Source organism: Ixodes scapularis, unplaced genomic scaffold, assembly GCF_016920785.2.
Source record: "Ixodes scapularis isolate PalLabHiFi unplaced genomic scaffold, ASM1692078v2 PGA_scaffold11__112_contigs__length_91849675, whole genome shotgun sequence".
Classification (NCBI taxonomy): domain Eukaryota; kingdom Metazoa; phylum Arthropoda; class Arachnida; order Ixodida; family Ixodidae; genus Ixodes; species Ixodes scapularis.
Genome location: NW_024609837.1, coordinates 15,901,011 through 15,925,504, shown reverse-complemented (window position 1 = coordinate 15,925,504; position 24,494 = coordinate 15,901,011). Strand labels below are relative to the sequence as shown.

The following is a 24,494-nucleotide window of genomic DNA, read 5'->3' as shown; positions in this document are numbered from 1 at the left end:
AGCTGCATTTGCGATCGACCCGCCACGCATCGCATGGGTCGCGAGTGTGTTTTTCCCGAGGTCGGCCCTCCAAAAGCATTTCCAAAAGTGCTGCGAGTCATCCAAGTGTTACCTCTCCAAATGACTACGCTTTCTAAGAATGACCGCTCAAAAGCAGGAAAACTTTATTGTGGCGTCAACTGCGTCGGGTCTCACGTCCCACTCGCTGCCGGCGCCTCCTTCTCTCCTCATTGTTAACCGCCCATCAAGCGCACATAAGCATTCGTAACTCCTTTGTATTCCGTTACAGAGCCCGCTCGCCATGATGGTGCGGAGAGTCATCTAGCCGTCCCAACACCGTGTAAGCCATCATGATGCCGACTCTATTTTTCGTGCTAACGAGCGTCTTGTCAACCGCGACAGCAGCGTTCCACGAGTACGAGTACAACTGCAACACCACAGCGCTTCCATGGTCTGTAAGCCGTGAAGACCATCCGGTTCTTTCAGAAAACGGTCTTGAACGTCTGCTGCAATGTCCCAAAGACCTTCACGGCTGCAGCTCGGATATAACCCCCTGCGAGGAAGAACGCTACATTGTGACGTGTTCGTGCGCGTCCAACTGCCAGGACTACGGTGACTGTTGCTGGCAGGCTGGACCTTCTCTCGAAAGACACTCTTCTTCCTCTTGCATCAGACTCAACGTAGAAGGAAAGTACGAGAGGGATTTGTACATGGTCACAGGGTGCAATCCTACCTGGCCGATGGATGATACCAGAGAGTCTTGCGAGGCCATAGACAGTTTCCAGGATACATTCTATGTCATCCCAGTGACGAGCGCAAGGAATGTCACTTACCGAAACGCTTTCTGCGCACTCTGCAACTACGACCTGGACAACGCGACCACCTTCTGGAACGCAACAAGCAAGATTCGCAGGTACTTTAAGGTCACCACACCAGACATGGCCGACGAGAACAAGCCACTCCATCTCAGACCATGCGCCTTCCACACCAGAATCAACGATTCTTGCCTGGAAGGGTCGGACTCCGAAACCGTACGTAGATGTCACACTTACTTCGCCCCAGTGAAACCCAAGGGAAATGAGTCCGAAGTCATCTACAAGAACATCTACTGCGGCCTCTGCAACGGTGCTGATCCATTAGAACTCGAGTGCGCCCCGATGTTAGTGGTCCCAGAAACGTGGTTTCTTCCTCAACTCAGATCTGGCAGACCCAACTTGCTTTCCTTGCTGAGACCAGTTTTGACCAGTGACTCCTGCTTCTCGTGGCACAGCAACAAGTGTTACATCCGAGCACCCCAGTACCGCTACAACGCTAGCGTTACTGGAGCCAACGCCAGCCTAGTGAATGGCACCAACGCTACTGCATCTGAGCAACAGCCCTACGACATCCAAAACTACTTGACCGTTGTGTGCGTGAGCCTATCTTTGTTGTGTCTGCTCCTGAAGGGCCTCGTGTATATACTCTTCAAGAGTTCACGAACTTTCTCTTCTAGATGCACTCTGTGTCTCTCGGCTACATTGTTCTGGAGTCAGCTGATCTTCCTTCTGGTCAACAGCCTGGAGGTTCCCCAGTCTGTTTGCACGGGGTCAGCTATTGTTCTCCACTATGGCTTCCTGTCAACGTTCTTCTGGACGAGCGTCTTGTCGTTCGATATCTGGAAAAATGTAGCAGGCGTCAGGCTCACCTCTGGGAGGAGCAGTGGCTTCATTGCCTACTGCCTCATTGCCTGGGGTGGACCATTGGCGATCATAGCTATTTGTGTCTTACTGAACTGGACAGCTCCGACATTCGTGCTGTCGCCCCGATACGCACGCCGCGGCTGTTGGATAGGGAGCTTCTGGGGACAGGTGACTTTCTTTTTGTTCCCGATGTTCGCCTTGCTAATCCTGGATATCGGCCTATACGTGCACATCGTCTACCACATTCGCAAGACCGTCAAGCAAGCCGCCAACTTCGACTTCAGGGGTGGTGCACAGCGTTCTCACATGGCGCTATTCATCAAGCTTGGCTTCATCATTGGCACGACATGGCTGCTTGGATTCGTGGGAGTTTTTGTGAATAACATTGCCATGGACATCATCGTCATCATCTTCGTGGGGCTACAAGGTGTTTACCTCTTCTTCGGCTTCAGGGACTACACGTACTTCCTGCCGAAGCGCCCGTTCAGAAAGGATCTGGCCCGAACCACGAGCGCTTCGAGCGCGAACACCGATGTACCGACCATCGAGAGGCACCCCAATGGAAGTTTGCGTGAAGGTGTGCAGAGAGGACCCGCCTTCAATACGTTCGAGAAGTTGGAGTGAGAATGCGTCTATTCAGGCTGTTATATTTATACCATGTTCGTTGTCGAGCTTCGCCCACACAAACTGTCTCGCGTTATTTGTTTGTACGGAGACCATGAAACATGAGAAATACGCAACATGTCAGTGTTCCTTTCTCTGCTCTTCTGTGACCCTATTCTTCGAGTGCTGGCATCGGGAAGCAGTGTAGACAATAGATAAGTATTATTTTACTGATCTTTTTTTGGAGGGGGGGGGGGGCGGAGGGGGGCAGTCATACTGCTTGTACATCATACATAAAACACGGTGTTCGTTTCAGACATGATGCCAAATTTGTCTGCGGACACGCTCAATCATGTTCGAAGTTTCATACATACATATATCTGTTGACAATGTTGGTACGACCAATTCCACCGGAGTGTCGTCCGAAGAAAAAAGACGCCTCAGACAAAGTCTTCTGATTCTTTTGTACAGTCTATTCGCGGTGAAACTGCGGCTTAATGCCTGGTAAACAAACGATGCACTTCTTCGACCACTCCAACACCGTTCTCGCGTTCTTTGGCATAACTGACCGATTTAAAAACCCATTCACGAACATTGCGCGTTCCGAGTGACCGACCAATGCCATCAGAAAAAAAAAAAAAAAAAAAAAAAAAAAAAAAGGTCCCAGCGTGGACGACCGAGATATTATACGGCCGCGATCTTTCGTGCCTTCCGTGCGTGCCACCGGAAAGCGCCGCCTTTGTTTGGCACGCTTTAAGGGCGGAAGCAACCCTATCGAATCGCGAAGTTTTTCTGCCGGCGGCGAAGGTCACGCGAGTCTTGATGGCGGTGTAACCTTGGCTCCAGCGCGGACGTACGATGCTCCAGGGAACAGTTTCGAGGATTCCGGGCCTCTTCTGCTGTACCCCCGGGGATAGTTTGTCCCACCAAACGGCTGCCTTGCTTATGCTAATGCCCCTCGGCTGCATCGCGCGCCCCTCGGGTTACGGCCGTGGTATAGAATAGCGTTCGCATGGTGAACCTCTTCAACCCGTTGTGCTGGAAGGTTTGACGGTATATGAATGGCAGTGATGTCTATGTATTAGTCTTATAGCCGTTTTGCAGCTCTTCACGACAAAACTGGTAAACCTCGGAGTGGTAGGCTGTAGGTGGCGCAAGCTGCCGCCCGTTACAAAGGTATAGCCATTACCATCCATCCGGTAGTTTTTAGTGCAAATTATTTCCAACACACTCGCAGACACGTTCGAGTCATACATCTGTATGAAGCTAATATGCTTCGAATATGCCTGAAGCGTCTCCGCAGAGAAACTCCGCGTCCTTTGTACGACGTACGAGTGTGATCACTCATGACTGGTACAATTAGAATGCTGCTTCCGCTGCACTGTCAGTTTACGGGACACGGGAGTATAACAGAGCCGAACATATACTGCGTAGTGGCGTGCGCGCGAAAAGTAAAAGCATTTCAGTTGAAAACGTCTGTCACTTTTTGTGCGCATGCTCTTGCGCTGTTGACTCTTTCGCCTTATTGCGGTATTTTGAAAGCTTCGAGTACAAACTATCTTCTTTTTTTTTTTTTTTTTTTAAGGGTTCATGTCCGTAGGCTCGGAGATTAATATGTCGCCGGCTTTGTTGAAAAGGGAACATCTGATTTGACTTGAAAGTCGGTCAGCTTAACAGGTTTGGCTTATGTCGGAATGATTGGTTAATTTGCTCAATATATGTCTCCTAGCGCAGCATCGTGTTTGAAAGGGTCTTGAGAACGTGGCTACAAATTATAGAGTGAGGCGCTTTTTTAATTCGATCATCTTCCAGCGGTCAACTAAAGTAGGTCAATATATCACGTCACAAACACAACTGGCGGTGGTCGCGGTGTACATCCCCATGTGCAATAAATCTTAGCCTGGAATTGCCACTTCAGCGAGCAAGGTTGAAGTGGCTGCGTGTATGACAGGCCAACACTGCAACCGATGCAGAGTGAAGACTTTATTGGAACGATAAGGAACTCCGAGCGGCGAACGCTTACTTTTCAGAGCAAACCAAGGCCTCTCGACCGGCACTGACGGGGTTACTTTTAGATTGTAAAGCAATTGCACCGCGGAAAACATTCGTAAAACGTTTGAAAAGTAATTGTCAGAAATTATCGAGAATTAAAAATGACGGATATCTATTGCACTACTTCTACGAAGTATTATTACTTTGAGATTACTTTCTTATTAGTTCCCACATTAACACGGCAGAGCTATTATTTTCTTTCTAACACTATATGCATAGCGTAAAGCAGCCGAGGCCTTGTCTCAGTGGAGTTAAAATGATGACCTCGTTGAAGCTACATCTGACAGTGAAAAGTTTCGGCGCGGCTATGTCTGTCTCCCACCGCATTGATTTTTAAATATTAATTGTTTTACCCATTAGTGTTTTCCTACGTCAACCTATTATCCTGGTGCTTATCTCCACCGCTTCCTAAGTCTCACTTCACATTTTACTATAGTTTTTTCTAATTATTACATTACTTAAGCACATTCTACGCAACATATTTCATTACAGAAATTATTACTGGAAAGTAAATGGTCACTGCAGCGACGCAATTTACAGGTACACTCTCCGGCAATATGAAAGACCCACTGGGAGCGCGTGGCCGAGGCGGTGGCTGGCGGGGGCGTTGCAAGCGCTCCGGGCAATTCCATTCTGCTTCAAGGGGAGGACGCTTACTCGGGCTCAGCTAAAGCGAAACACGTTTATCAGATTGTGCTAAGCCCCAAGTTAGCGTCCTCCCCTCGAAGCAGCATGGAATTGCCCGGAGTGCTCGCACGCCCCCGCCAGCCACCGCCTCGGCCACGCGCTCCCAGTGGGTCTTTCATATTGCCGGAGACTGTACCTTTGCTTTCCACTGTGAAAACCCTGAGGAAGTCGGTGACCTAATGTGTAAGCCACCTCAACTCGGAGGTACGTGGAATGAAAGCCCGCTCTTAGCTGCAACGTCCGGGGGTTCTTGGTTTGATCTAGAGTCACTAAATAAATTTCTAGAATACCGAAACTCCAAAGTTCCGCGCCGTAGCGCTCAAATTCATCAATATCAGTGTCGCCATTTTTGGATCCTTGCATAGTACACTGTACAATAACTTTACGCATATCGCGTCGCTGACGTTGTCGAAAGGTTTTTCAGGTAAGTGTGTGGCGCGGTGGATGGTCGCTTTAAACCATTTGCGACATCATTTACAATGCAGTCTAGCTGCACTCGCGTAATCATCATTCCGTGGTTCGCGTTAAGGACACCCAGTTTAGGAGTCGAACCTCACTGGAAAAATATATAATTTTGAGATATCTGTCTAAATAAAAAAAAGAATAATTCATTCGACGAGGGTGGTCTGTGCCGTGTGTGTTTTGCAGTGGCGAACTTTATCGCTTAGAGCTTAGCCGCTTACTTCTGCCATCACATTAAGCCGCTAGGAGTATTTTGTTTACGCGTGTCGAGCATTAAAGGAACTGTCGTGTAAATGCCGAAGCATTTAATCGATTTATTTACAACTGCATACAAGATGTTCACGACTGGACAGAAACAGGATAGATTGAAACATAGTATCAAGTTCTTGTGATAGCTTGACAATTGCTTTGCTGGCCAGATGAAGCTTGCAGTTAAGTTGAGCAATGATTTCCCCATGACGATTCACAAGGCAGTTGGCCGTCGACGCTATCTCGGTAAATGGTTATGGCAGACAAATGGAACTGACGATGAGTTACGAGAACGGTTTGATATAGTATAATCAATTACTTTCTAAAGTGCCAACCCCAAGGATGTTTGCGTCATTATTCATTCTACCTGAGCAGCAAGATACATCTCGTTCATTGGGGGCATCAAGTGACATACCTATATAAGACCGTGCTGTGAAGGCTTCATATGTTTTTGTGTCACAAAAGAGTAAAACAGCAATGTAAGCAAGAATAAAAACTCAAATGACAACCGCCTAAGTGCCCATTCACACAAGACTGTTCGCTTAAATTGCTTTATGAGTCACACGAATGTTCGTGCTTTGAAGTTTGCATGCAAAGCTACTCTTTACATTTGTTTACGCTTTGTCAGAATGGAAGCGATTTGAATAAAAATAACTGCAATATAAAGCTTATTCAGAAGCATGCCGTTGTTCCAAGCATCGTTCGTGTCGAACCACGCTCAGTCGAGGCAGTCTGATCGGCTGCTAGTCGACGAGCAATATGCGGAAAAGACAAGTGAAATGCACTGACCTCACACACCTTGCTTGCTGTAGTGGGCTTCGAATTCTTTCGTTGTATAATGGCAAGCCAAGCACTTCTCCACTTCACATTAGCGTTCTTGCCGGCAGAGACTTTTGCTGTTCTCTGACCTGCTTCGGCACCCGAAAGCACAGTAGGTAGACGCATGGGAGTGGCCAAATACGAAACGTTAAGATGTGATTCCATGAAAATACGACCACCTTAACGACGAAGTGGCTGAGAGGCGACCCGGAGAGTTGCAGCAGAAGCTGTCTGGACCTAATATGGTGGCTCATGGCGGCGATTAGAAAAAAAAATTATAATGATAGTGGCGGCACACGTAACTGCTGCCGTCCAGTGATGCCGCAGGAAACCAAAACATAAACGGCTAGTGTGGGACTGTTGTGGGCAAAGTATTAAAGGATGGGAATGCGGTACTCTGACAGACTATTCAGTGACTCTACTCAGGTTTCCCCCCCTGCCTGTTTTCCTCTGGATGAATAGCCTACCGGCGTGCGGTCGTGTATCAATTGATACTGTGCGACGCACGTCAAAAACCCCACACTAGCAGTTGTTCCGCGCTTGCGACATTTCTGATTTACAGCGTAAACGATTGCCGTCTTACATCAGAGGCTAGCCGACTTTACATATGCTATCTATTTTTCGTTTCACTTTAAAGGGCCGCTGCAACGATTTTTTTTTCTACTTTGCGGAAATACCGCTTAGTACAAATCAGTGTTGCGGAGCTGCCACTCCGGAGTTGGAATGATTCAGGAATCATTCCTCATTTTTGCGACCCCGGAATAGAATAAGAATGGAATAACGGCAACGTTCGGGGAAATGGAATGGAAATGGAATTAGATGCCTTTGGCCCGGAATGGAATGGGAATGAAATGGGGGCCCGGTTCCTTACATTTTTTTTTATTCATTTAATTTTTTTCTTTTTTTTTTTACGTTTAGCTATACCGAGTTATCAGCGAGTCGGTTGCTCAGAAATAAAATGAGCGGGAAACTGAAAACCCGCGTGGAGCCCTAACAGACTTATACGCAAAAAAATGCAATACAAAAAACAAGCGTCAAAGCAAAAGAACAAAGGGGGGAGGGAAGATGGGCGGCAGTGGCGCCTTCCACCAGTGAAGTTCAACACAAACCCGAATGCGTCTGCGCCTGTTGCACCGCTCAAGGGTACGTCATAAGTCGACGTGAACCTGACCCGCTGAGGCCAGACGTGGCCTCGCTGTGCCGACCCAGACTTCGTATTCCTGCGACTCGTCTCGAGCGCGCTGTTTCTCGGAGAGCTCACACCTGTGCCGCTATATCTCAGGTCGCAATCCACAGGTCTCTCTTTGGATGATGCTAGCCGAAACTTGATGACTGCCATTCATGCGTAGGAGGCGGAAGGTTGGCAGGTAAGACCGTCACAACAAGGATGCCACCGTATCGATTTTTCAACCGTAAAAGAAGATAAGACATGTGCTCCAGGGTGCTTCAGGTGGTCCACCCTGTTCTCGAAAATTCCAAATGCAACTGCCTGCGTGGTCTTCAACGAGGTCACCTACAACGAAAGTACGTATTGTCTTTTCATACAGCAGCGTGGGTAAATTTTCATGTTCAAGGAAACACCTACAGATACAAGAATACTAGTTCATTCCACCGTGATGTCATGTGATCAGTGTTGAGAGGGGCGCTCTTATTGGACAGGGAACTGATGATGTTTTGATGGAATTTATTTAGAGGTCGAAGTCTTTTCGCATCACTGGTCAGAGAGACAGGATGCCAGGGAAGGGACCGCGGTCAATCCTTGATGGAACGTTTTTTGGATCCATTGAAGACACCTCTTCGTCCGGAACCACTACCTTTAAGGCCACGGTCCCACTGAATGTGGCAGTTTGGGTACTTTTTGGCAGGTCATTACTCATCTCCTTTTAAATACTGTTTTATGGGATTGGTGTCGTTCGAAAGGCAATGCAATCCTCTTTCATTTGATATTATGTGTGTGTTGGTTTTTACTGTTCATGCGCATTTGTAGCGTTGCGAATATGATGGCGTGGACCCTCACTTGCTCCGCTAGTTCATGTTTTATGAACGATCTATTAAAAATAACCCGGTTCCAATATAGCAGTTTTGTTAAGATGATGTCGGAGCAGAATGTAACGATACACTTTTTTGGTATTTGCACTACTTTGTTTTTTTCATCCCTCCAAATATTGCCCTAAAATTGACATTTTTCAGCACAAATATGTTTTTAATGACAAGCGCTAGGACAATGAAATTACCTACAGATGTAGTGCTTATAATTGGTAATATGCAGAAAAAAATTTAATGTTGTGTAAAACTTTTTTGTGTAGATATTTTATATCAAACGTAGCACTTTTTTGTGCTTCGAGTCATGGTACTTCAAATGCCGCTTAGGAAATAATTAAACTATGATAAAATATTTTATAACATTTAGAGCTACAATGGTTGCCCAAGAGGTGGACGATGGCTTTTTTTCATATTCAAAGTCATAACGCTCCAGGAGCCCTTCAAACTTACCTGTTTTTGACGCATATCTTTTTTGGACATCAAACAGATTTATTGGCATCTAATAATATTTATTGTTTGGAATAGATATAGATTCCGATGTATTAAATTTTCACAATGATCTTGCTTCGGTTTTTTAATAGGTGTAGAGCTTAGCTAAGACTTTGACGAGCGTGTTGGGACAGATGTAACAGTAAGAAAGCACAAAACAAACAGAGGGACAAAAACAGACATGTACAAGCTTGTACATGTCTGTTTTTGTCCCTCTGTTTGTTTTGTGCTTTCTTACTGTTACAGCTTAGCTAAGTTTAAAAACAATTAAAAACTCTTTGGGTGTTTTGTTGCGCTACCTGGCGGATGGCAGACAAACTGCTGATTTCTAATGTTCAAAAAATTTCCGAGGGCGGCGTTGGCGTCTGTATCATCATCAATCTCCGTGTCTTTTTACCCTCACATTTAAAAAATATATTGGAAGATTTACTATCGATAAATGAATGGTTTAAGTACTGGGTCAGGTTAATAAATCTAAGAAAAATAATTGCACAAGCGTAGCGTGGTATAATTTGTTCATTATTCGATATGATTGAAATCAATAAACAATAAAGACGAAGAGGAAAAGAATACACCCGAGTTCACTTCATGCCTAGAGTCACTAAATGAGCTTTAAAGTATTGGCACTCCGTTCCCTAAAATTATTTTCGGCGCCGCCATTTTGGGCCTTGTTCAGAGCGAACGCAACGACCGATCGTCATGATCCAAAAGTACGACTTCCTCAGCATTAGATGCGGTGCTAGGGAGCTGATGCAATATTGCAATGCCCTTTCGCGGGTTGTTTAAACAAACATTTGTGGGGGACGAAAAAGCGTTTCCTGTGATTTTATATAAAGCTTCAGATAACTGGCAACCATGATTTTAAGCCACGATATAACCAAGTGTCGTTACTCTGAACCGTGGCTAATTTACTGGCACAAGCGGGAACAATGAGGAAGAGGCAGGTGTCAAAAGGTAGTGGCTTGCGGAATCCACAGGGCTTACGTCATGGCCCCTCCAGGTATTACAAGCCTCTCGAACAAGAGCATGAATAGAGTAATTAAATAAGCTAGATTTCAGAACACCGACACTTGGCCATATTGTGGCTTAAAATTATGGTTGCCAGTTATTTGAAGCTTTATTTGAAATCACAAGAAACGCTTTTCCGTCCTCCACTTTAAACAGTTTGTGACAAAGCAAAGCAACATTACATGAGCTTCCTAACACCGAATCTAACGCTGAGGATGTCGCACTTTTGAATCATGACGATCGGCAGTTGCGCCTGCTCTGCACAAGCACCAGAATGGCGGCGTTCACAGCACTATCGGGGAAGAGAGTGCAGATACTCTAAACGCAGCTCATTTATTGGGTCTAGTTCCCGTGAAACTCCTTTTCCCTGACTGAAACTGAAAATAAATATGAACAATACACCATTATTATAGCTTATTTAGTTATAACCAACTACACATAATGAGAGGACGAAACGGCCGGGTAGGAAAACGCGGGTTTTATGTGCGACCGTTCTAACCGTCTCAAAAGAGAGAACGCGCGAGCTTTCGCTGGTTTAAAAAGGGCATCCAAAGAAAAGAGGCGGCACGCTGTGTTCTTTGTGTTTATGCGTCTAATTGCAAATTGTTGTGTGTATGTTTTTACAGCCGGAAGTTAGTCTGCCTGAGTGGGCGTCTGGTGTCTCAGCTGTGGATGAGCAATTTAGCCAGCGCCGTACAACCGCAAACCTGGGGTCTTTAACGTGCTCAAACGCAGTAGGGATACACGACCGCACGCCGGTACGATGCTCTTCCAGATCGAAACGGGCAGGGGCGGGGTGGGTTCTGCAGTGCTCCGAACTGGTGTGCGCTAGACCAAGCACTCGGCCACCGACCCTCCCCCCCCCCCCCCCCCCCCCCCCCGCCTTGTGCGTCTAATTTATGTACAGGTATAAGTATTTGAAGATCGACGATGGACGTCGATCGTCTCGAGGTAATGTAACGTAATAACATTTTATAAATAATAAATTTGTTGAAGGACTGAACGACCCAAGTTTTCAATTCTTGGATTGCCATATGGCGGTAGCCTATTGTACTTACTGTTGATGAAGAGCAATATGAGGTGACGAGGTAAGGATTAAATGATGAGACTCTATAAGGACGACGACATTAGTGGGTGCCGAACCACAACGTACAGTGCCAAACTTGTTTCAAGTATCGTGTACCCAAAGACTTTCTTCACCCGTAACAGAATATGGTAGAATCAATGAGGATGCTGCTTTACAACTGTACGTGGAACAGGAAAACTGCATTGTCAGAAGTGTGGCTCATTCGTTAATATGAGGGACGGATTTCTAGCAGCCTTCCTTGATTGACTACTTGGAACAAATGGCCTTGTTGACGTAAAGTGTCCCCATTCCAAAAGATTCTTGAAGCATACTTAAACCGCAAAGGAGTATGAGGCGAAAAATAAGAAAAAGGAGCCTGGTGTGAAACGTCCAAATCACCACCATAGCTTCTACTATCAAATACAAAGCCAGTTACACAATAGACAAAGAGAGTTTTATGATTTAGTTATATTTACACTCAAGGGCACTGATATCCAACGTATTCAAAGGAATGACACCTTATGATGAATCAACATAGAGCCTTTTCTACTCAAGTTTTACATGGAAGGCCCGACTTCCGCTGAAATTCCTCACGTAGACGAGTTGTCCGACCGAATAAACTACCATTACTCCCGATCTGGGAATCTCTCGATCTTCGTTCGTAAGCCATAGTATCATCAGATCGAGGGGTGTGGCTCTTCGTCCGCCAAACATTTCCTCGGCGGGTGTTTTTACCGTGTAATATGAGACCGTCGCGTGCTGCTGGAACAAGAACCTGGCGATTCTTCACTGAATTGCTTCTTCCGCAAGCTTCAAAAGGGCTTTTTTTCGTTTCGCACAACATCTGTTCTGCTTGCCCGTTAGTTGCAGGATGGTATGGCGTACTAATGTGATGCCTGATGCCGTTTTTTTTTTGTTTTTTTTTTTTCTTCAAAAACTTGTTTATTTTATTTGAAGCAAGATTTGGTGCGTTATCAGAGAAGAGTATTTTCGGTAGGGCAAACGTAGGTAAAAGAGACCGTAGAACGTCATTGACGTGTTTGGACGTCGTGGCAGGCACCGTGTAAACTTCCCCCGTGTCCCACTAGAGCGACATACAGAAACAAAAGACAAAGACAAGCCTCAAACCAGTCTTTCGCGGTTTGAGACGCTTTGTAGAGTAACGGAGGCTATGCTCAAACACGAGCATCATGCACGCGAGGGTATCTTTGGCAGGCTTGCCATCGCTCGGTCTTACTTCGCGAGCACCAGACGACTAAACGCCTGCCAAAGGTACCATCACGAGCATGCTGCATGGGTTTGAGGCTTGTCGCTGTCTTTTGTCTCTGTCTGTCGCTCTAGTGGGACGCGGGCTTAGAGTACGCATCGATCATGACTCCGCAGATGCGGATACGTTTCGCCACCCACCGACTGAATAGTGGATCGTTTTCAATTACTGTTCATGATGGCGTTGGACTCAAGGAAGACTTCGAGTCTTTCCAGAAAGTTTATGGGAACTATAATGTAACAACTTTTACAACATCTTCCGGACCCCGTGAAACACAATAGTTCGTGACGTTATTTTAGTCGTCATTAAAATGGTGAGGTAAGTACCGTAAATCGCGAAGCACTTTACTTGACGTACGCTTCCACTGGTGTCTTGGAAGATTGAATCTACTGACCGTGCATTCCTGCAGAAGAAATTTTCATTGATAGAATATTGACACGTTAATCAACACTTGATTCCTCCTTGGTAAAATTTATTGCGAAGGCCCGTTACAACCGCCGAACCGCACCTTCCTATATCAGAAAACAATTTTACCCAGCCTGACATTCTCGCATACATGAGCTTGCTGGGCCACGCTACTTGAGCCAGCTGAGCACAGCTGGCAGTGGCGCGAGCAAGGCCACGAGGGGAACGTGATGGTGCTCGAGCCATCCCACTGTGAACCAATGTTCCGGCCACCCCACGGGTGCGTGTCGCCATCTATTGGTTGAACTAACGCCTTGTTCAAGATGGCTGCCGTGGGACCGCAGCCTTAAGCCAAAGCGCCAAGCCTGCGTGAAAGTAATTTCGGGATAAAAAAAAAACAAAAACACTTCCACTTCAAGCTTAAAGCCTCATCTCAGTTGGCGTCTCAAAGAAATGTGAAAAACTTATTGCATTATCAATATTTATATTTCTGCCCTCCCTAAAATGTATTCCTGTATTTGATTTTCCAAAGACTTTTGTCTCTTTTTAAAATGCATTTCCGATACGTATCGCGATACATTTTTACAGATATATTTGAGACTTGAGTATCAGTATCTTAGCAACTATTTTCATCTATTCCAGTATTTGTATTTCCAAATACATTTTTGAATATTTCTGCCCAACCATGCAACGTAATGCAGCTGTCAAGTGACACTTTTTACGTTTAGGAATTGGAGGAATGGAATGGAACGATCCAGCCATTCCAGGAGTGGGAATTGGCTCAGTGTCCCCATTCCTACGAGTTGAAAGGAATGGAATTATCAAAAACTTTAATTCCAGAAAATGGAATTGGAATGGAATGGGGGTGCCCATTCCGCGACACTGGTACACATCCCTGACGTTAATGATCTATGAAACACCAGTTCGTTTTTTACCACACGTGATACAAGTCGCAGTTGGAAAAAAATTAAAAGAAGCACGAGCAGCGTTTGCCCCCTCAACTCGGATCCAGAACAAGCGGCCACGTGATCTGGTGATGCCGTCAACGTTGACTGTAGCGACGCACATGACACGCGCCGAGTTCCAGACACCGTCACGGTTCGGCTGTCGTCGTCATGGCGGCGATTGGACGCGGGCCACCACCCGAATACTTCTCGAGCCACATTGACTATCACGAGCTCAAATCAAGTGCTCACGCGACGGACTTTGAAACAGAGTGTACCAGTCGTACCGCTCTGGAAACATTTCTCATGTAGAGCTTAAACCGGTGCCGTCACACCTCAAAGTCATTTCTCACGCTGTCTAAATACACAAACGTCTTAATTTGTTTTGTTTCTTTGCGCAAACTTTCACCCCCTATGTTTTGAGTTGATCCATTGCGTATTTGTGGCTCCTTAATTCATCGTGTTCGCTGACCTCAATAACCCGTGCGAACAAAGCACGGAAGTGAGCGACTGTATCATTAGGAACGGCGCACGTGCGACTGTTTCCGAAGACGTTTCTTCCTCGCCAAGGACACCAGCTCAGTCCGGTTTGTTTTCAGGTGCTTTTCTTTTTCCTTCTAACCCGCTGGGAATTTCTAGAGTCGTCACGTGGTGTCACTTCGTTCCGCTTCGAAAGGCAGCGTCTGCCGGTCAGTGTGTTATCGACAGGCTGGAGGCATCTCTGGCGCTCTGCGCGCGAACCCCGGAGCTTTGACGTGGTCGACGCGGTGAGTCATTTTAGCAAACGACGCTTTAGAGATCCTATGGTCACTGACAGGATGAGAACTGCAGGGCATTCGTTTAGAACTACCGGCCTCCGGCACGCACTAACGCGGTCGATGCGGTGAGTCCTTTTAGCAAACGCCACTTTAGAGACCGTATGGTCACTGACAGGGTGAGAGCGTCTGGGCGTTCTTATCCTACCGGCCTCCCGCGCGCGTTACAGTGTTCTTTTCGGTCGCGTTTCTGCTGCACGTGCGTGCCCGAAGCACACGAGAAGCTGACGGCGTCATCTGAGGTGGGAAGCTCTCGCTGGTGGCGGAACAGCTGAAAACTTTGTGTAAAGCCTTCCCGCCGTTCTTAACCCCGTCAATGATTGTAGTTCGTCTAACCTCCCTGAGTTAGCATTTAGGGCTGGACTTTACGGAGCGATCGTGTATGCGGCAGAGAACCGACCAAGTTCGCCCGGTGACAGGTCTGCTTTTCACCCGGTGTCAACGGTCACTAATTATGACCTTTGAGCGCGGAGCGAACGCCCGCCGTGCAAAGTTTGTCGTTTGTGCGCAACATATTCGCTCTGTGGAGTTCAGCGTTTATACCCGCGTGAAGACAGCGAATATCTTAGGTTTATATCGAGAACAACGATGGCATAGTTTAGCCTTGCATGTTCTTTTTCGGGCCAATACAGACACGTTCGGTCGTACCACCTGTAGGTTAGCTAACCCCTTCTTTGATGCAACGACTGTTTATATATATATATATATATATATATATATATATATATATATATATATATATATATATATATATATATATATATATATATATATATACATAAAGTAAGAAAAAAATATGGTCGTTTCATACAAATGGCGACCGCACATCCGTTTCTAAAAATGTGCTGGGGATTGCCCAGAGCCCGTGTAGGTATATCCGGAAAGTTTTATTTCTTGTGCTTTGAAGGTGGAGCTAGTTTGGCCTCTACTCTTTATAAAACCCGCTGTGCATGACTTGCATTGACGTAATATAAGCTGCCATTGCGGTGTTCTTTATACTCCTTTTCATAATTAGCATACAACGCTGTTAAAACTACTGGCACGAGAGCGTGGCTTCATCTATGGTTTCGTTTGCGCGAGGACGCGTGGAAATGATCTGCGAGATCAAACCCCATGCTCGCGCCGGCAGCTTTGACAGCGTTGCACACTAATACCCCATTCACACGGTCAACATAAAGGTACCTTTAGCATAGGTCTCTTTGCTACCGGCGAATCAGCCCGTGCTCTTGGGCCGCGAGCACACGCCACGCGCGGAAGATTATCAATTGATTGGCTGCCGAGAATAAAGGTCCCTTAGCTAAAGGTAGCTTTACGGTCGTGTGAATGGAGTATAAGCACGAAAGGGAATGTAGGGGGTTTTCACTGGACGCCACATTTGAGGAAGATGTTTAGAGAGCACACTCAGAAGTAGCTCACATTAAAGGGGTGGTGCAACGATATTCAATTGAAATGTTGTTTCACTTTACGCGAGCTTACTCTCACTAGCGGGACTCAAGGATACTCGCACGCAACACCACTGGCCAAGAAACTCCTTTGTTACGGTGTGAGGTATCCCTTTAGAAATCATGGTTCCAGAGTTTCGCGTTCCATGAATTCACGAGCGACCTTGGCACGCTTTTAAGCAAGATTTCGTGAGAGCGCTCGTGGTGTGCAAGCGCCTTCTCTCCCCAAAACTCTCGAACCGCTGATTTTCTAGAAAGTGGTTTTTAAGGACAAAAGCTGGCGTTTTCATTTAATCTCTTCTTCCCAAAACTTGATGACGTAGCTGGGCGGTCGCAGTACCCCCCAGGGACGATATTTGAATGCGGCTCATAGATTGAACCCGAGCATTGCGTGGACACTCGATTTAGGCTCGTGATAATCGATAGCTGAAGAAGCATTCGGGTATTGGCCCGTGTCCAATTGCTGCATTGACGACAATAGCCGAACCATAAGCCGCTCCGGTCCCAACACCTGCATTCTAGTACACTATATAGTTCGACGCGCCGGAGGTCTGCTATGGTAACTGCAGTGTATTCTACGGAATACGTAGGTTGCGAAGCACGGCGTCTAGATGGCGTTTCAGCTCTGCTCTATGAAGAGCTCTATGGAATGCCTAGTTATGAATGGAAAATCTAGATGGCACTTCGAATGACGGGAGGTGATTAGAAGTGAGCGAGGGGGGTTCCGCGGGAGTTCCACAACTGAGGTAATTTAGCAACGTTGGCTGCTAAGAGTGGCATCATCTTGATGCTGCCCAATGCGCGTTGGAGAAGAACTGCGGAAACTCGCCGTCAGCACGCGCTCAACAGTCGGGCGCACAGCAATGACGACAGATAACTTTCGTTCGTCTTAACTGTGTAGCAGAAAAGTGTGGGCCCTTCTTTTTGTAGAACAATTCGTCTGGGCCTCGCGAATAGACAGATATAATTCTTCATTGTGCTGAGGCTTTCAACCCAGTGCTATCCGTCTGAAAGCATTGAGACTTTAATGTAAAAAATGCGGCTACGATTACAGAAAGGCGCGTTTATACAAGGACCTTCTGAATCGAAGCATATAAGACGAAAGCTAACCTTGATCATTACATATAGGTTTTCGAAACCGAACCTTGGCTTGAGAATGTACAAAAGCGATAACATCTCGTGTCTTCAAAGAACTCTTACGAGAAACAAGAGTGCCTTTAAATTACCGGAATCAAGAAGTAAATCGAAATTGTTCAATTCATTGCAATTACTTGTCTAATTAATGGGAACAGCATATTCAAGAATTGCGTACCGAGCCAACGGGCTCCTGGAACACTCCAGTGGGGGACTGAGTGTTAATCCAGGCAACCCAATGTTGTATTAACGTGCAAACAAAATTGCAGATACACATCGTTTTTGTCGCAACCAACCTCGCTAAAACTACTGGTTTCATGTATAAATGTTAGCGTTTCGGGATTCCGTGACTATACAACGGTTCATTTCAGCTGTTAAGAAATAAGGAACAGCACGCAAAAAGACGAGGACAACGAGATTAGAGCACAGGATGAGCGCTGACTATAAACTGAAGTTTTATCAAAAATAACTCAAACAAAAAAAAAAAAAAACACACACACACACAAAAAAAAAAGCCATTTAACGCCGTAACAATCAAAGGCGTGTCGCTCACCAAGCGTCTATAAAAACTATATATTTTTGTGTAGATAATAAGAAGGCTGACTGACGCATTTCCCCGAGCCAGCTTCCTCTTTTACATGCGCCTCCAGCACCTCTCTTTGCACTTTTGTACGCCACCTGCCATGGATTACGGCATCTTCGAAGATAGGAGGACACATATAGTCTATGCAGTGTATGTACAAGTGACCTTCGCTCGTTGACCGTAAGGAAAGGGCATGTTCACGCATTCTCTTATAAACACAGCGTCCCGATTTCCCTATATGAAACCAACCGCATGACAAAGGAAATTTGTAGATGACACCTACAAGACAATCTACGGTGCTGTTGGCATGTTTAACCGTGCATGACTGCTCGTTACTGTTTGCCTGATTGGCCGGGTTCATGCGCTGGCAAAGTTGTGCATACTTGCGAGGCGTCGAGATCACCATTTGCACATTGAACCGGTTGGCCACTTTTTTAAATTATGTGGAACCTTATGTAGATGTGGTATCACATGGGGCCTTTGTTTAAGCTTTACTTTTGGGTCCTGAAAACCACTCTTGACTCCTTTCAAGAGTGTCTGAGCGAAACGACCAAGAGGAAACCCTGCCCTTAGAAGTCGCTTGACCTGGGCTTCATAGCTGTCAAGCATGGCATGGTGGCAAGACCTGTACAGTGCAGCCTGGAGGCATGACGTGGCAATATTTCGTTTCACAAGTTTGGAATGGGCGGATTCGTATGGCAGGATTTCCTTCTTAGATCACTGGTTGTAGCGCCAACATACAGGTTGCCCGGCCTTGGAGTTCCTAGGTGAACTTTAGGCCTGCAGAGCAGCGCTTGAAAACGGCCATTACATTCTCTACAACCTTTTGCACTTACAATTGGCCGACAGCTTTCAAAAACATTAGATAATCGTAAACATATCTGTGCACCTTGCACACCTGTTTACACAATGACGTTTCTATGGACCTATCAAACTTCGCTAGGTAAATGTCGCATAGCACCGGAGCAAGATTTGAGCCGATGCGAATGCCCTCTCTCTGTACATAGTAGCTTCTATCAAAAAGGACAAAGGTGAACTGCAGGTAGAACTTTGAAGGTTCCAAAAAACCGTCAGTCTCCACTCCACAGGCATTTTGGAAGGCAAAAACATCATTTTCTTCAATGTACTCACGCACCGCCAGGAACAAGTAATTTATTTATTTATTTATTTCAAATACCCCCTAGGTAAATACTTTGAAGGGGGGAGTGAGCTATAAATATTTACAATGTGCACATATTGGTAAGGACATTCTTAAACAAAACAGTATCAGGGATGTTGGCAGTCGAGGCGGGAAGGTGGTTCCAATCCAAAGATGTCGGAGGCGTGAAGAATATTGAAATAACAATGTTTCGAAATTTGAAATGACGACCTTATGACTATGATCAATGCGAGCGGAGATGTAGGATGGTGGGTTAATTAGTTTTTGACGAAGGACAGCATTTCGGTTGAATGTTTCATGAAAAAGACACAAACAAAATATTTTACGGCGATGAATAAGGGATGGTAAACCTAACCTGTTTTTTATTGTAGTGGCGCTCGCTGTGCAATGATAGTTTGATAGAATAAAACAGGCTCAGCGGTTTTGAATGGATTCAAGTATGGTAATTCGTCAAGAGTGAGGAGGGTCCCATACAGCTGCAGCATATTCCAATTTTGGACGAATTAGAGTTTTGTACATGGTTAGTTTTAATGAAGACGGAGCGAGAAATATATTTCTTTTCAAGTACCCTAACATGCGGTTAGCACTGTTAACTACGTATTCGACACGTATCTTCCAGAAAGGTTAGACGTTATGTGAACTCCAAGATATTTATAAACAGACACTGCAGCGAGAGGTTTACTGTTAGGATGGTAGGTATGACACACATTTCGAGAACGAGATATTCTCATTGATTTGCATTTGTCAGTGTTTAGTTTCCTTAGCCCCTGGCTACACCATAGCGTTATCAGATTAAGGTCAGATTTTAAAAGGAAAGTGTCAGTTATGTCAGTAATTTTTCGATATATTACACAATCGTCAGCAAAGAGGCAGATGAAAGAGGATATGTTTAGTATCAAGTCATTAATGTAAATAAGAAAGAGCAGAGGGCCAAGTACGGAGCCCTGTGGGACACCCGAGTTAATTGGAACAGAGCTAGAATTGGTATTATTAGCAATAAAAATTGTAGACGGTTAGTCAAAAACGCATGAATTCAATTTAGTATGCACGAATCGATGTTACGCGATTGTAATTTCTGAAGTAGAGTTTATGGGAAACTTTGTCAAAGGCTTTGGAGGAATCTAAAAAACACGATCAACTTCGTAATGATCATCGAGATAGTGATGAAGATAGTAGGTTAATGATGTTAGTTGCGTCTCGCATGAGAAATGTTTCGTGAAGCCATTCTGCGAGTTTGTAAAAAAGTCATAAGATTCCAGAAAGTTAATAAATTGCAAGTAGATTATGTGTTCGAGAATTTTACATGGCACACTTGTTCAAGAAATTGGTCGATAATTGAATAGACTATGCTTTTCGCAAGATTTATGAATAGGAACCACCTTCTCAACTACCCAATCGCTTGGCACTGTACCCTGGTTAAGAGATTGAATGTTTGAGAGAATTTTGGAACAATGCATGTTACAATTTTTTAAGAACTTGGTGTTATTTCCATCGATTCCGGCACCGGTTGAAAGTTGCATATTATTAATAACGCCAGGCACACCAATTCTGTCTATGGTGGTGAGGCACGGAGTAAAAAAGTTCTTCCACATCGACTGAGAACGCCGCCGACTTGTCGGCAACGTCCTTACTAAAGGACTCAGTGAGAGACTGAGAATTTTTGACCAGGAAAAGAACATGAAGCTCTAGAGCACTCAGATGCTTTTGCAGGTAACAGCTGACCAGTTTTTGCCAAGAACCCTTTTTCGTGACAATGGCCCGAAGGGGCGGGCCAGGTTTATGGGTTTGGCCGTAAAGAAGATCTCCAAGTTACCGGTCTTGCACTTTCTTACGATGTTTTCCAACGGCGACAGCTCAAGGCTATTGCAGAGTTTTAGAGCAGCACTCTTGACCTTTTTTGGTTCGAGTGTTTTTGGTCCGAAATTTTCTTCACCGGGCAACATGTATGTTTGTGCTACAACCCGCGATCTAAGAAGGAAATCCTGTTATACGACTCCGGCCATTCTAAACTTGTGAGACGAAATATTTCCACGTCATGCCTCCAGGCTGCACTGTACAGGTCTTGCCACCATGCCATGCTTGACAGCTATGAAGCCCAGGTCAAGCGATTTCTAAGAGCAGGGTTTCCTCTGTCCGATTCGCTTGGGGTCTCTCAGACACTTTTGAAAAGAGTCAAGAGTGGTTCTCAGAACCCAAAAGTAAAGCCTAAACAAAGACTCCAGGTCATACCATATCAACATAAGCTTTCACATAATTTAAAAAAAGTGGCCAACCGGTTCAATGCGCCAATGGTGTTCTCGGCGCCTCGCAAGTATGCACAACTTTGCCCGCGCGTAAACCAGGCTAATCAGGCAAACAGCAACGAGCGGTCATGAACGGTTAAACATGCCAACAACTTCGTAGATTGTGTGATAGGTGTCATCTACAAAATCCGGTTGTTATGCGGCCGGGTTTATAGAGGGAAATCGGGACGCTGTGTTTATAAGAGAATGCGTGAACATGCCCTTTCCTTACGGTCAATGACCGGAGGTCACTTGTACGTACACTGCAGAGACTGCCTGTGTCATCCTATCTTCGAAGATACCATAATACTTGGCAAAGGGTATACAAAAGTGCAAAGAGAGGTGCTGGAGGCGCTTGCAATAGAAAAAGCTGGCTCGGGGCACTACGTCAGCCAGCCTTCAATTTATCTACTCAAAAAGGATAGATTTTATAGATGCCTGGTGAGCGACACGCCATTGGTTGTTACGGCGTTGGTTGGCTTTGTGGTGTTCTTCTTGTTTGAGCTGTTTTTAATAAATTTTCAGTTGATAAAAAGAGCTCGTCCTGTGCTCCACTCACGTTGGTCTCGTCTTTTTGCGCGCTGTTCCTAATTTCTTGAGTCATGAACTAACTCGCCTGCATCGCCACCTTGATTCATTTCAGGTGCCAATTTTCGTTTTCACTACTCTATTTTAGTATGGTCTGTTTGTAATATGCTTTTTTTACACTTATTATTTTGTAAGGTTCTTTCGCAGTTTGTTTTGCTTTGGATTAACGGCAGTATCGCGGGAACCCGGTTGTCTCAGCAATATTTTTAAATGCACGCATGCCTGACATTCTACTATTTCATGCGCTAAAGAACACACCACAACACGATTTCTTGACAAATTTAATGGCGTTAATTTGAGCTATGATTTCTACCTGAAAAGCATAAAAGAATAACGTTACGCGAGAATCCGCAGATTTTTTAACGTGAAACGTTCTTTGACTAGTTGCTCCGGATTTTGTGAAGCCGCATTTTGTGAAGCCGCATTTCGGGAAGCCGCGGCTTGTCACGTCCTATAATGCAACGCGCGCAGTGTTGCATTATGAGACGTCCCAGACTTACACACCAATTCAGTTTCTCCGCTGAGTTTAGCGTGGAAGTTGAATTGGTGCATAGGTCACGTAAAGTCAGGTCGCATGACGTTAATTTCCGTGACATATCTACCAAGTCAGTTTCCCAGCTAAATTTAGCAAAAAATTTGACGTCACGTGACCTATACGGCAATTTAGTTTCTCCTTTAAATTTAGCGGGAAAAGGATTGTCATGTGACCTACACACCATTTCAGTTTCCCCGCTAAATTTAGCGAGGAAATTATCGTCACGTGAACCGATGTCACGTTATGCCAGAACGTTTCAGGTATGCAACATAATCGTCCCGGCAAATCGCCATCGAGTTTTTGTTTGGCGGCTACCCGCCTTCCGTTCGGATTAGCTATCAGCGTATGTTTCTCTCACACGGTTCCCCAACTGATTCTACATGTAGCGGTACATGAAGCAGGGAAACATTTATAATTCTCCTCGTTAGTCATCGGAGCTCCCTTTGGCATAGATTGATTCAATGACTATGTAACAATCATACGATTGATTGTTACGCAGTCCTTGCGTTCGTTTAACGTGTATTGCAAACCGCTCAATGGCTCATAATTTCCATTAGTCGGAAATTAGTGTCAAAGGTCTCTCAACTATATCTCGCTGCTTCGATATTCGCAACTCCAACGGCATGAATTTGATTATTTCTCCTCAGTTTCAAATTTCGTCCGCAAGGCCGCGCCAGTTTTCGCTGCACGCTTGTCGTAACTCCCCGCTTCTCTCCGTCACGTGTTTTTTTTTTTTTTTCTTTTTTTTTGCTGGGGCGGTTTTTGGGACTTTGCATAAATCTAGGCAGAATAGATTTGCAAATACGCATGATCACTCTGCTGCGTACTAACATAAAAAAATAGTCATTGATTGGAGGGGAGCCAGCCTCTGTCGAACTCGATTCTTCTCTTTTCTTTTTTCTTTTCTCTCTCTCTCTCTTTAAGTTCACTGCACTTGAACCCGTCCAATCTGATCATCTGGGCAGTTGTCAACTTTCAAACCGGTCCAACTTGAATCTCCCGTAGGCTCGAAATGTTACCCATCTTTGAAACTGGAATCTAACAACGTTCGCGACAGCTTTAGAGTTTGTTTCACCGTTATTTGGCAAAGAGCGTACGCTACTGCCCCTCGAGCCAGTCAGAGCGACGAAGGTGAACCACAGGACACTCAAAGGTACAGAAGCCGTATTCCCAGCAGTCCTTCTTTTGTGGGTCCCAGATGTCGCTACTCTCCCAGCCCGTGAATTTAAACTCGAGCGGAGATTCTCTTTCCCTCCTGCCCGTGGCTTCGAGAGCACTCCGTGCGACTAGTGAGATAGAGTATAGTCGCGTGCGTCCCTCCAGCTCGATGATTGGCTCGCTAGGACTGTAGCCTTCGCTGTTTGCCAAGTGGCGTTGAAATTAAGTTTTGTAGTTTACTAGCTCGCTTGCGCTCATGCCCTTCTCTCCATTGTACGGATTTACAGCGTCCGGTGTGTGTACTTTGTTGCTTGTGGCCTTCTTCTAGTTTTGCACTAATTTACCTTTTTATTATTATGCTTAGCACCGCTTTCTATGTCATTATTTTTTCGTGACAGAGACTCCGTTCGTAGATATACTTAGAAACCGAAACTACATGTTCTTTACGAAAGTGGCCTAAAACGGTGTTTCTGTTGTACTGTGCCCACCAAACTTAACGCCATTACGAGATAGTCCGTTTTTGACACTTTTTGGTGCTATTCTGCGCCTAACGGTCGAACTACGTGGTAAAAGTTTGACCCCCTTCCCGATTACAACCCAGACCGGGAAAGACACCCCAGCTGCTGTAGAAATAAATTTAGTTTTGAGAATGCGTCAATTTATCAATATTCAGGTAACCGAGTGGCGGCGTTAAGTTTAAGTAACACTGTACCTCTATAAATGGTGACTTAAAAACGTCAAACTAAAACATTGAAAAAAAAGAAAAGAAAGGTCATGTGTGCATTATGGAGTGTGTAGCCCAAAAGCATGACTTCCGAGATTCTTAGCGCTTTGCGCGCCTAGAAAAGTGGTCTAGTTGCTTACACTACACACAGATGGCGCTAGTGTCCCTGTGGCCACTTATACGTTTCAGACGCAAATGCGACGGCGGTATCCGAGTGCCGAAAGGACCCGGTCGCATTCATACCTCCATTGACGCGGGCGTTCCGCGTTATAACGTGTTCGGCAAGGGTAGTGGAAACATA

General features: G+C 45.4%; 1 protein-coding gene across 1 annotated transcript; it reads left to right on the top strand.

The window, feature by feature from the left end:
* The first annotated feature begins 350 nt into the window (after window positions 1-350).
* On the top strand, window positions 351-2,323 carry LOC121046103. The gene has a single exon (XM_040499866.2). It carries the CDS (start codon window positions 351-353, stop codon window positions 2,301-2,303), a length of 1,953 nt encoding a protein of 650 aa, XP_040355800.1. The 3' UTR covers window positions 2,304-2,323.
* The last annotated feature ends 22,171 nt before the right edge of the window (window positions 2,324-24,494 follow it).

Excerpts from the sequence above, each read along its gene's own strand:
- LOC121046103 (XM_040499866.2), top strand. The coding sequence starts at position 351 with ATGATGCCGACTCTATTTTTCGTGCTAACGAGCGTCTTGTCAACCGCG.